General features: G+C 32.3%; 2 protein-coding genes across 2 annotated transcripts in view; both read right to left on the reverse strand.

The window, feature by feature from the left end:
* Positions 1 to 2,620: 2,620 nt before the first annotated feature.
* Positions 2,621 to 5,138, reverse strand: LOC140745904 (uncharacterized; the record flags this gene model as incomplete). The annotated part of the gene is made up of 1 exon (XM_073077857.1): positions 2,621 to 5,138. A coding segment is annotated over one exon (486 nt), but the record flags the coding sequence as incomplete, so codon positions are not given.
* Positions 5,005 to 13,240, reverse strand: part of par-1 — a 110,330-nt gene continuing 102,094 nt past the window's right edge. Inside the window, exons 19-22 of the mRNA XM_073077858.1 lie at positions 8,080 to 8,139; positions 6,611 to 6,716; positions 5,940 to 6,099; positions 5,005 to 5,197 (exon numbers count right to left, since the gene is read on the reverse strand). Of these exons, the coding sequence (XP_072933959.1) occupies positions 5,139 to 5,197; positions 5,940 to 6,099; positions 6,611 to 6,716; positions 8,080 to 8,139 (385 nt within the window). The 3' untranslated portion in view covers positions 5,005 to 5,138. The remainder of the gene's footprint in view (positions 5,198 to 5,939; positions 6,100 to 6,610; positions 6,717 to 8,079; positions 8,140 to 13,240) is intronic.

The following is a 13,240-nucleotide window of genomic DNA, read 5'->3' on the forward strand; positions in this document are numbered from 1 at the left end:
AAAAAAATGTGCTACAAGATTTTTAACGTCGTTTTGGTAGTAAAATACATTAGTGTAAAAAATAATTGAAAATTCTATATTCCTGATTTCTCTACTCACTTCAGCATAGCATCTGTAGGTTCATAAAAAAATACTGATTTTTTCTAAAGAATTTTAAAATCGGAAGAGCCGATTCCAATCCCGATTTTCAAAATCAATTCGTACAGATGGACATACAAAATTAAAATGAATTTGTTTTAGTATTACCTTGGAAAACGACATTTTTAAATCGTCAAACTCAGTTTTTTTTGTGTAATCTTTTTAAATATTTTTTGTAGTTACATTACATTCATAAAAACAAAAATAAAACGTATTTATTTGTATTGTGATGTGTGATAACGCGACAACCTATGCCGAGGTGTCAGATTTGTGATTTCCTGTAAAAGTACACTACACTTAAGAAGATTATAGAAAAAACGCGATCGCCACACGACTCCAACATACATACATACAATCCTATCTTAATATTTATACCTAACAAGTATGCGAAACATCACACACAATCGACGAAAAAAAAATGAAAATAAAAATATATATTGAAAGCATCACACAAAGTCTGTTAATTACAAACCGTTCAACGTTACATACACTAAACGCAACATTACATACATAGAACGTAGTGTAGTGTAATACAATGTAATGTAATGATAGAATAGTTACAATTTGACACTTGAAATAATAGTGAAAAATTTTATTTATTGCTATACAACTACAAAGTTTAATACTTTGATCACAATTTTACGTCTAACAATTTATTTTATTTTTTATTATTTATATTATTATTATTATTATATATTATTTAACTCGGTAGTGTTCTAGAGATCGTTGAAGCTAAAATTATACGCCTTCCCGCCGCATTTACAAACAAACATGCATAGAATGTTTACAATACGTAGGTATGATTAACTAAAAATTTTATAGAGTCAACCGTATTATGGAACTGACTTACAATTTTGTACTAAATCTTAATTTTTCCGAGGGTATTTTAGGGGGACAAATGGGGGTAGTTAATGTTTAAAATGGCATACTTTACATATACCGTTTTAAAATAAATATAAAACACAATAATAATTACATTATGTATAATGAATTCTAGAATATTTTAAATATCTATTTTCACTATTTATAGAAGTAATGTAAAAATCATACTATTGAATCTATGACGTCATAAGATTAGACACCATACATAGAGTAGAATAGAAAAATATTGAAAAAAAATGTGTTACATAAATGTATGAAACTTTTACTGTCAGTTCCTTCGGTTTGCGACTCAGTTTGAAGCACGCTACACGTCGCCCCAGTTCAAATAGTGGAGATAAATACCGACGTATGACTTTAGTTAGAACGATCTCTAGACATTATATAGACTGAGCGTGCTAAGCTCAATCGAACAGTATAAAGATTACAATTTGACACTTTCTAATTCAGCCTTACAATTAGAAAGAGACGACTGCAGTGGGCGACCGCGACAAAAAATACGATCGACTTTTATTAAATTTGAAAAACACACATTGTGTTTAGATATTATGCGTTCACTATGATATACCCAACTAAATTGAAAATTGCTTCAAAATTCATTCGAGGACATAAATATAATTATTTGCTAGTTTTCGTTAGAAAAATTCTTTTTGTATTTGTGTACATAACATCTAAACGCCCAATGTGTAAAGCCCCTAAATTCAGGATAAGAATAGTGTAACTGGCAACACTTCCTTTTAATTTTCTACAGTGTTCCCCGAAGTGGTATTAGTAATAGATTTGTATTATAAAAAAAATAAAACCAAGAAATATTTTCACAAATATTTACTACAAAACTGTGTACTTATTTCCAACAAATGAAAAATGTTGCCAGTAACCAGTTCTAAAAAGACAGCACATCTTTAAATCTCTTATATATTTATTTTATTATATTAAAAAAAACTAATTATAATCAATTGACATACCCAAAAGTACATTTACAACAATTAAAAATCAACAATCCTTGTAAAACAATATGCTAAAAATAAAATTGTATAAATACGTTTTAAAACAATATTAGTTTTAGAAGAAATAAATTTAAGTAGAAATACATTGTAAGGCACCTTTCACATAAAAGGCACTGCAGAGTTTATATTACATTTAAAAATCATTGAGATAAAAAAGTTAAAATAAATATTAATCAACCAACTCATGGACTTCGGGCTTGTGTTCAAAAAAGTCAGAATTAAAAATATTTTAAAAAAAGTGTGAAAAAATTAGCATTTAATAACTTCATTTTGTTTTTATTTTTGTATTCTTCTAAAAATACACTTTCATTTGATACCCATATCATAAAGGTATAAACAAAAACGTAACGCCGTCTTGGGTCGTCCGCCATATTGGATTTAGAATGACGTCACTAAGCAAATCATGCATTATCAGCCAAACCAAACGTGTATGCAAATTTTCAGCTCAATCGGTTGGGTTTAACTGGTTTAAAATTCATTTGCAAGATTTGACCCTCACATACATACTTGCCATTCGCCCGAGGAACGGACCAAATATCAATAATTCGTGTAAATCTTTATACAAAATCGCTGCAAAGTAAAAAAAAACTTGAATATTATTCAAATATATTTCATTGCTCCCAAATTAAAATTAGAATAATGCATTTTAAATAAATATGTTTTAATGATAATGAAAAATTGAAAAAAATGTCTAACTGAGTGCTTTGCCAAGGATAATATTATATTTTATCTTCGGTGTTTGTTGTGTAAATTTCGTACTAAGATACCCTCAGTCCATGTTACATGTCAAAGAATATAGACCCATTTTCAATTAAAAGCGAAAAACCAACAAGCGATTAAGACTGCTGTCTTTTTATACCTGAACTCGACGGAACTTCGACAACTATAGTGTTGTTAAAGAGTCGATATCTACGGGGCCATAAAACGAGCGAGCAGGACGCCGATTGTTGCGCTCTCTGTCGCACTTACCTGCAAAGTGGTGTGACAGATGTGTTACACCCCTGTAACACATATTTGTCGAAATCATCCAAATGTCTCACTGGACGAAGTCGATGTTTCCAACAGTGTAATAATAATAATTAGTAATTAATAACATCATTCATCTAGGAATCGATAAGAAATTATCGATAAGTCACCGCAATTGTATCTCTAGCGTTCCAAGCGAAAATCGACGTTTTTATGGCCACGCGGATATCGACTTTCTAACACTACTATATTATAATAAAATGACAATACATCGATAATACAATCGACACATCACTATTCACACCGGCCAAGTTGTATTAAATCGCAACATTCAATATTTGTCATTAACTTTTGGAAATGAACAATTAAAATTAACAACTAAGCTAAATTGTATGTTGAGCGTTCACTCACTTTGTACATTATTACACTTTATAATGATACGTAAAGTAATTATATTTTAAGCGATAGCACAAAGAATTGGGCTGGGCAGTGTGTCACGTGACCGTCCCAACAAAATGTCTTTTTAACCTCCCGAAGCGTTTGGAGGCGTGTACATCCAAAAATCAAAAAAATATAACAATTCAAAAACGATCAAAAAACAGAAAAACGCTTCACGCGCACACCGCCCAACCCCCACCTACTACAACATACAAATAAAAAAAAACCGTGAACAAGACAATAAAATTGTATTATTATTATTATCATTATATTTATTTTAATATTATTATTATTATTTATTTATATTATACAAAATAAACGAGGCGTTCAATATTGAGAGCGGTTCATATAAATTTAACTAATTATTTATTCGGCTTGCAACACTCCCCGATCGTGACCGCCATTGGCACATCTCACCCTCTCCAACCTCAACAGTGTTCATGAAAAAGTTCAAGTCTTAACGAATCCATTACGAGTAAGCAACGCTAATAACACCTTACAAACAGCGCCCCATAAAACATAAAACCGATGGTAGATTTCAAAACGCGTACTGGCAACACTACCAAAATGTATTAGTTGGGGGTAATCCCCCCGAGCCGAAATATTTACAATACAAAAACGTGACAGTAAATTAAAACGTTACCTAGATAAATAAGTATTCGTGATTAAAAGTATGAAAAAATTGTAATCCATAATTTAAAGCCCTGTTATTAATACAGAACCGTGAAAAGAGACAATACATCGTATCATATATGCATAATATTTCGCTTAGACAAACTTAACATTATCTTTTATACAGATTAAATATGTACCTACATATAACCGCCAACGTATTATTTGCGCCCCATGTAGCGAGATAGGATTGACATTTGGACTTTGTTCACATCAGTGTTGCTATACTAAAACAAAAGTCCCATAATGGTAGGAAAAATCGTGACCACAGTAAATGTAACGTCGTGTTAAATGTAATATTTCGCGCAACTAAAATAATAAAATTCAAATATCACTAGAAAAGTAGTAAATTTTTTTAGTGCATTTGTACTACTTACAAAAGTATGCTTCGTTTTATTAAATTACACTATTGTACCAATATCATCCTATATAGGACTCTTTGTCCTATTCAACATTATATACGACATGAAATAGCCTACAGAAGCTGATGAGACATTACGTTTACTGTGATCACACATAATGTACTTTGGTCGTTATCGGTCGTGTCGGTAGTTAGAAGTCGAAGAGTTCCGGCGGAGGGATGGGGTCGGTTGGTAGGCAGTCGCAGGAGGGTTCCAGTGGGGAGGGGGGTGAACGGGGGCGAGGGGGCCGGCGGAGGGTGTGGACACTGCACGAGTGGGGGGGATGGGGAGGATGGGGGTGGTCTGTATCATCGTCCACACGCAAGGATAGAGACGAGCGCGGCTGGGGTCGCGCGGGGGACATCGGGCGAAGGTAGTCCGACCTCGCTATACATAGACGATGCGGGGGATACGCCAGGAAGTGAGCTAACGTGCCGGAAGGGGTCCTCAACCCCCCGTTGGCTACCAGAACCATGTCCTCAGCGGAGAGGCGCAGGCTGTCGGAGCGGGGCGGCGGCGGCGGCGGGGAGGGCGAGGGCGCGGGCGAGGGGGTGGGCGAGCGCGGGGAGGGGGTGCGGGGAGCGGCGGGGGGGACCGCGCGGCGGCGGCGGCGGCGCCGCGGGGCGCTCCCGGGCAGTCACAGCTTGAGCTCGTTCGCTATCTTTGACGCAATGTTCTTGAATCCGATGCTTGTGCCTGAAATTAAATATGTAATATTTTATTTATTTTGTGTACTCTACTATCTACTTATAATAGTTATATTTGGTACCAATGCTATCTCCGTTAGTCTAATGGCTTATTATTAGACAAGTCGACTATTACAAATAAATAAATTCATTCATTCATTCATTCTTACTACTACAGCACTAACTACTGCGAAACAACGGTTTTGTGAAGCTAAAATTATTTTATAAGTCTATAAATAATATAAATGCCGATTCACTTCTACGTTTAACTGGTGCGATGTGACAAAAATCGATCGATTTATTGGTTCATCCCTTTATGAGTCCATCCATCCACCAGTTTGTAACTGTACTATTTAATAATAATTATACTGATCTCCTATAATGGAGGTTTCAATAATGTCACTGACATGCGGTCTACTAGTCTTCTACTTACTCTTCAACCGATCTACCGCCAAACATTCGATCTATCAGTCTCAGGTATGGGAAATCTGTTATTATCGGAGTGATACCACAATTCTACTGTATTACGTCTACCATTACTATTCTACGAAGAGAACCCTTCTACTATTACACTACCTCTTATCTTCTTTTACCCATATTCTGTACTATTTTTTAGTATTCTGTTACTGCCAGTCATTCTACCGGTCTACTCCCTTACTGTTTACCAGTCTTCTCCCCCCACCGGTCTACCGGTCTACTCCCCCCACCGATATACTCCCCCTACCAGTATACCAGTCTACTCCCCCACTCACCAGATATCCGCTTGAAGCGCACGCCGTTGAGCGACAAGCGCGGCAGCTTGCACACCTCGATCTCCCACTGCACCAGCGAGTCCGCGTTCGGGTCCCCGTGCACGCACAGCAGCAGGAAACGCTCGCGCTGCTCGTAGTCGCAGTTGTTCGCGTCTAGCACCTGCGAATAGAAAGAGACGAAACATATTTAAAGTGACAGAGTGCCATCGAAGAACGGATTGACCTCAAAATCAACGATATTTTTCCATTGCTAAGCTATAGTGAAAGGGGCTAAGGCAATAGTCCATCGCGCTGGTTAAGTGAGAATTGGTAGACTTCTAACCTTTGGGAACTTTTTTGAAATCTCTGAGACACGTAGATTTCTTTAGACTTATTTAGCATTTTAAGTTAGCGTAGAATTACTCATTGGTCTTATATTAGGTTTGATTGTAATTAATATAAAAGTTATTATGACTTCGGTTATTTATACATGAAAGAAAAAATGGAGATCTCATGATGTTTTCCATTTATGAAATTGTTAATCAAATCATCATTCGCACAAAACTTTGAAAAAATCAGAGGTGCTCCTCTAAAAATCGCACCCCGCACCTCTCGAAGGAGAAGACAATCACAACTATACTATCACTTTTTTTTAAATTTACTAATATAAAAAGCCTTATGTTTCTACCAACCTTCCGTATCTCAGCCATGATCTCGTTGGGATCCCGCGAGGAGGTCGTCTTCATACTCCACGTGAACCGCAGCACGCGCGGCTTCACCTGCTCCTCGTTACCTTGCCTACGCACAGACGGACACATTCAACATACATCCACATTGGGTAATAACCGGAATAATTGTTACCGACTTTTACCTTGTCAACAACTATTACTATAGTAATGTCCACTGTATAGTGTATATAGACACACCCTCAATATACACACATATTGGGTAATAAACGTAATGATTGTTACCGACTTTTACCTTACCAACAACTATTAATATAGTAATAGTAATGCCTATTGTATATAGTTTATACCTGTACGGTTTTTTATATTTTCGACAAATTACCCCTAAATATTTTCCGACTTGAGTAGCGCCGTAGGCACCTCATCAAGTCATATGCGTAGGAATCTCATTAAAATCTATTCAGTCGTTTCCATGATTGCAGTCACCGTAAGCTAAGATTATACTAGACTTGCCATAATTTAACCAAATATATTAATCTTGTCTCATGTCACAGATGAAACTATGCCTTTAAAATTTTCTAAAGATTCTCAATGAAACAATGTATAATATAAAAAGTCAGGACTATTTCATTACTATGTATTTTTCAACCGTTTATGAATAATGACAAACATATTGTACAAACTGCACATCATATATAACTTACATACTCAGTTTAACTATTAACTCATTAAATAAAATACAAACTTTCTTACACAGGACAACAATTACCATGTTTTACCTTTCAGCATATATATTTTACCCTATATCAAATTTAATTTTACCTTAACGCCTCAGCACTTGCAATATGTTAGTTAGTGGATGATGCGCGGTCTCGCTCCGATGCGGTAAGTGTGAATGAGATGGAAACTAGTTAATGTTGATGTACAGTTATATCTTGAACTATGGAGATGAGTTAGCGTGATATATGATAACTATTAAATGCATTTAATTATTTAATTAATGCTATATTTCATTCAAATGCTACTTTTATTTAATATGAAAAAAAAGATTAATATAGAAAATTAGGAATAAAAACACATTTTTTTAAATAAGTTTCCATTGAAGCAATCCCTTTACGCTTCCGTTTGTATTTCAGTTGAGACACATTAAAATTTTTATGTTTTCCTTTTTTCATATAATTCAATGATTTCTTCCATCCATAATTGTTTTTGAAAAAGTAGTAATAAAATCTACTGTTAATTAATTTGCTTGGGAAATTTATAAAATATACACGAACGAAGAAGAATTACACTTAGATTAAAAACAAAACATCCGTTTTCCAGTAAACAGCGACACAGCTAGAGTACAGTCGAGCAGAAAAGAAAAATAATGAAATTTTGAAAAAAAAAATTGGAGGGGAGACTTTTATCATTTTCTCGTACAGTCAACGTAAAAAATAGGAACAAGACAAAATGAAAAACCAATAGATAATTACCCAAGCAGGGATTGTGGACTAGCGCCTACCGCATGCTTCGGGGTGGTACCGTCCAACGGCCTAAAAACAGAAAAACATAAAAAAACTAACACTAGGGGTGGGGGCCACGGAGGGTGGTTCCGTATCAAGCCGAATGAAATTTTATTTTTATTAAAAATACAAATTTTGTAAAAAAAATTGACTTAAACATTTTTAATAATATTATGTCTTTAAAAATAAACACAAATTTTGAACTTAAAAACTAAAATAAAATGTATATAAATCTCCACACTTGTACACACAATCATACAAAAAAACATTTGCCTGTGCAAAAAAAAACCAAAGCTTTCATTTTTAGCTTACAATTTTCAAGACTTAGCTTTTTAACTACCCTTTACTGAAAATCCAGCTTGATACAAAACACCATGACACATTACGAAACATAACCACACTACTACAGCATGTATACTAAAAGCACACAAAAGCTAGCATGTAAACGAAAAGCTTACACACACATGTCTATAAAATACTTACTTTTTTTTCGAGTTTACTATTTGGTAATTTTCTAATGTGCGAAAAAATGTATGCGTGAATGACTTTCATTTACCAAAAAGCTTAATGATAAAAAAAATATCAGAATAACAAAAAAAAACATTTTTTTATTAATTTAAAACACACACACACACACACGTTGCGAAAAAAATGTGCACCCTCGTAAAAAACACATTTGCATTAAGAGTTAAATGAAAAAAATGTAAAAATGTCGAGAGTAGAGCACAACCTCAACGCTTCGCTTATGAGGCGTGCAATATGATTACAAAAATATTAATGACATGCACAAAAACTCCTTTCTCATCTCAAAATCGAGCACATAGCCTGCAATGTTAACAGAAATTAGGTATTCAGTCATATCTCACGACAAAATGCTTCACACGGTTTAGTCAAAATTGTTAAACACGTCATTTTTTTGCGTTAAGAGTTTAAAAAAAGACACGCAAGAAATTAAAACGACAAACGGGTTAAAGTATTGTTAAGATTTTAAAATATCAAAAATAGTCCATCCAATTTTTATTTTTTAAGTCTATTTTCATAAATGTATATATTTTTTCAATTATTTTTATTTATTTTTGGTGATGAAATGACAATTATAGGTAGAATAAACATTAATTCTGTAAATAATTCATTTGTACAGTACCAGTAAAAAGAAGCAATTTCTTTTCATAAAGCATAAAAATATATTTTAATTTTTAATATCACCTTTATGCTGTATTATTTTTATATAGTATAACAATGTTATAACAATGAAAAAAAATCGGTTGGACCACGTGTTACAATTAACAAACATTGAAATTATTTCAACAGATGCGATCGTAAGTACGCCCTGGTGTGGTTTGTCTGTAAATATAACCTACAATGTTGAAAGAGTTTGTAATAAGTACAAAACATAATATTGTGTGCGCGAGTAAGGCACTAACAATCTTTACCCAATTATGTAATATTATAATGATTATTATATTACAATTTTTTTTTGTGTCACTATAAAAATAACATATATTATAGCTTTATTTTAGTACACCATAATTATGAACAAAAATAAATATATAAATAAAAAATTAATAATTTAAATATACAACTTCATTTATAAAATTCATCTGTAAATTAAATTCTTCTTTTTTCCTGCACATTTTGTTTACAGATATTTAAAAACAAAAACTACTGTTTTCAACCAAAACCAGTCAACCCACACCACGGCATCAAAAAAAATCATTCGAAAATCATCAAAAAACGTCCAAAAAAACCCGTCCACATCCGCGCCTACCTCCGTTGTATGTCCAGGGAGGAAAATATGCGCGGTTTCTGTCGTCCCGTAGACTCGCCCAACACGGATAAGCTATAGAAATAACACTTTTAGCTTGTGGCTTGTGATATAGGTAATATTTATAGCTTTTAGAATTCAATAACGTAATCGTTTCAATATTTGAAGAATGCTTTATTTTATGAAACAAATTTACGAAAAAAATTCTCAAAATTGTAAAAAAAAAAAGTTATTTTAGTACTCGAATATCAAAATATAATACATATTATTTTTGTGTTAACAGACATATCTGGGTAATATTTTCTTTTAAAACACCAAATGAATTAAAAAATGTTTTGAACATTTAATATGTTAGGAAAAATCGATATTCTGATGTGACCAAAAATAAAAATTTATAAATCTTTATTTAGTATACCTATTATACTTAAAAACTGTAAAATATGATTTAATTAACTCATATTTTATTTTAAAATATTCAACTCCAATATTTTCTTGATTTTTTCAATATCACACTAAGTAAACGTCAATTTACATACATATACTACAACAATAAAATGGATTGTCGCAACGTGACATGTAACATAAACTATATACGAAGCTAAATCCCCCCTTTTTTGGGAATAGAGGATTCTATGCCGTATTCAGTCTTAACTTGTGATCATATCCACTCCTGTAACTCATTTTCTTACCTCTCAGGCTTAAATTTGCAAATCTACCAAAAATTATTTACTTAATTATTTAAGTAATTATTAAAAAATAATACGTCACTTAATACTTACGGTAATAATACGCGTACTTTTAAGTACTTTTAAGGGTATTAATTCGTGTCGGGTGGTTAAAAGTAAAACACAATATAGTTATTCAAAACTTGATTATTATTCGGACAAGCGCAACACAATGTTTCTCTCAATTCTGCGTTGCATACAGACGTTTTAGTATTAAACATTAATCGTTTCGTATTGCTTTTATTTGTTTTTGCGTTATTCATTATGAAAATTGGAATTTGTGAAACGAGAAGCGAAAAAAAATATTTTTTGTAACTGTCAAAAATAAACGGCGCAAAAACAAATTTCGCAATTTTGAAAATTTAAATTCATACAGAAACTAAAATAAGATGGCTGGGTGGAGCACTATTTTATATTAGGTACAAGCGCTTGTACCCTTTCAAACTTAAAGGTCTTTAATCATAGAAAGTATAACATAAAACGAACTCGTGTGTATAGTTTCAATAGACATGCTTAAAATAATACTTAAAAAGGAAATAATCACTGAGTCAATTCTGGCTAAAAAATGTAGCCTATGCAAGTCAGAAAAATGGTTAATATTTCCAAAAAAAATCATAGCTCCAAGTTATATGATGATGATTAATTGTTATTATTTATTTTAAAGCGATAAAAATAATTAACCAATGAAAAAAAAAATACAATAAATGCTAGCTTAGCGAAAATGTCAACGAAAAAAATGTAACTACAAATGAAAACGAAAAATGAAAAAAAAAAAATATGGGCTTTCGGATACAAATGTCTAGTTAAACTTAGGAACTACGTTAGAATAAAAATGTATGTATGTATGTATGACTGTCAGTTACACAAAATGGCATAACCGATAAACAAAATGAATGAAATGTCATTTTTACTTCGAGAGGTTTTAAAACTATACTTGTGTTTAAACATCCTGCATATTAAATTTTAAAAAATACCGTTTCCCATTCGGCAACTGTTTCGAAAAACAAAAACGAAATATGCGTAGACTCCTCAGTATAAAAAAAAACGAATAAATGAAAGTGATGAAAATTGAAATAATATATTTTCACTAACAGCTCCAGCCAAAAAGTATTGTCAATAAGACAATAAATATTAAATTTGAAACCAAACCACGTAAAAAAAAACGTTCACACAGGTTATAAATGTAACAGCACCTAGACATAATTCTACACAAAATCCACATAGATCGTCACAATATGATACCGTGAGTAAAATATAATATAAATAAATAAATATATATTTTATATATAATAATTTTGATCCTGTCTGTACAGTCAAAAATAGTATTAAATTACAATTCTTTTTAACATATTATATATCACGTAAGATTTTTCTAGAAATATAAATGACGGATTTTTAAACTGCACACAAAAATATTTATATACTTTCGTTGAATTTACTAGTAAAATATCCAATTAACATAATTATAAATCTTCATAATCGTTTTTGCTTTGTTTAGAATCAGTCAAATATGTAACTACAGAGATAGAAACTTCATTTAAATGATAATGATTTCACGTATACATAATAATAATAATATAGAATAATATTTAACCAGATTTTACGATTCAAGACAAAAGTGAAAATACCGTACGTAAGATCAGATACACACTAACGACACACATATCCCTCGAACGTACAAATATGTACAATTTATTTTATCTAATAAACAAAATTAAATTTAGCCTATATATACTTAATTTATGAGTAGTAAGAAAATATGGAAAATGGTGGTCCGTCGGCAACCGATCGGGCGAAGGCGATGCGCTTACAAAGTTAAAAATATTAATAAGTAGAAAACTGGCTGTGTTTATGAAGGACTTCTTGATACGGACGTATTTTGAAAAATATTTTCGAGACTCAAAATCCGACCGATCGATTCGCGACGAGCCTATAACGATTGATTTTTTTTTATATTTTCAAAAAAGTCACTATTTTGTAACAACATTGCAACATATCCGTTACAACAACGGCGTGAGTGCAGTAGAATTTGAAAACTGAGTTATTTTTTTTACGATTTATTTAGAAAATACTATTTAAAACAAACACCCTGTACCCAACGTTGTACAGTCGCGGTTGAAATGTATTTTAATTCAATTGTGGCCCATAAAAAGGGGTTTAAAATAATAAACAGCTGCCTAAACTCATTCCTACGTGGTAACGCCTACTGAGTATTTGTACCAAAGCCAGGGTATGGGCAGAGTCTTATACGCTAAACGATCACTATTTATATACTGCTATGTCTCACTCGCGCATTAACTCTAAGTGTTTACGTGGACCATTCTACAAATTCATATAATATATGTAGAATTAGCTAGGAAAATATTAGCTACGTATTATAATTGTATATATTATATAATAAAACGAGATTGACAAACGAAACGAAACATTTCATCTATTAAAAATCTCTACGTAAAATGGCCCACAATCAACGAACCAACAACAATGTTACATATAACTGAAAAATTTCTATGTGTATAATAATACAAATATACAAAATATGTTCTTTTTCAGTCGTCGAAGTTATAATTAGCGATTTTGTTAGGCGTAGTCCAAAAAAATGGTGAAATATAAACAAAAAAAAATTAGTCAAATAGAAAGA

Source organism: Epargyreus clarus, unplaced genomic scaffold, assembly GCF_041222505.1.
Source record: "Epargyreus clarus isolate Ecla_fem2 unplaced genomic scaffold, WU_Ecla_fem_2.2 ptg000011l, whole genome shotgun sequence".
Taxonomy (NCBI): Eukaryota; Metazoa; Arthropoda; class Insecta; order Lepidoptera; family Hesperiidae; genus Epargyreus; species Epargyreus clarus.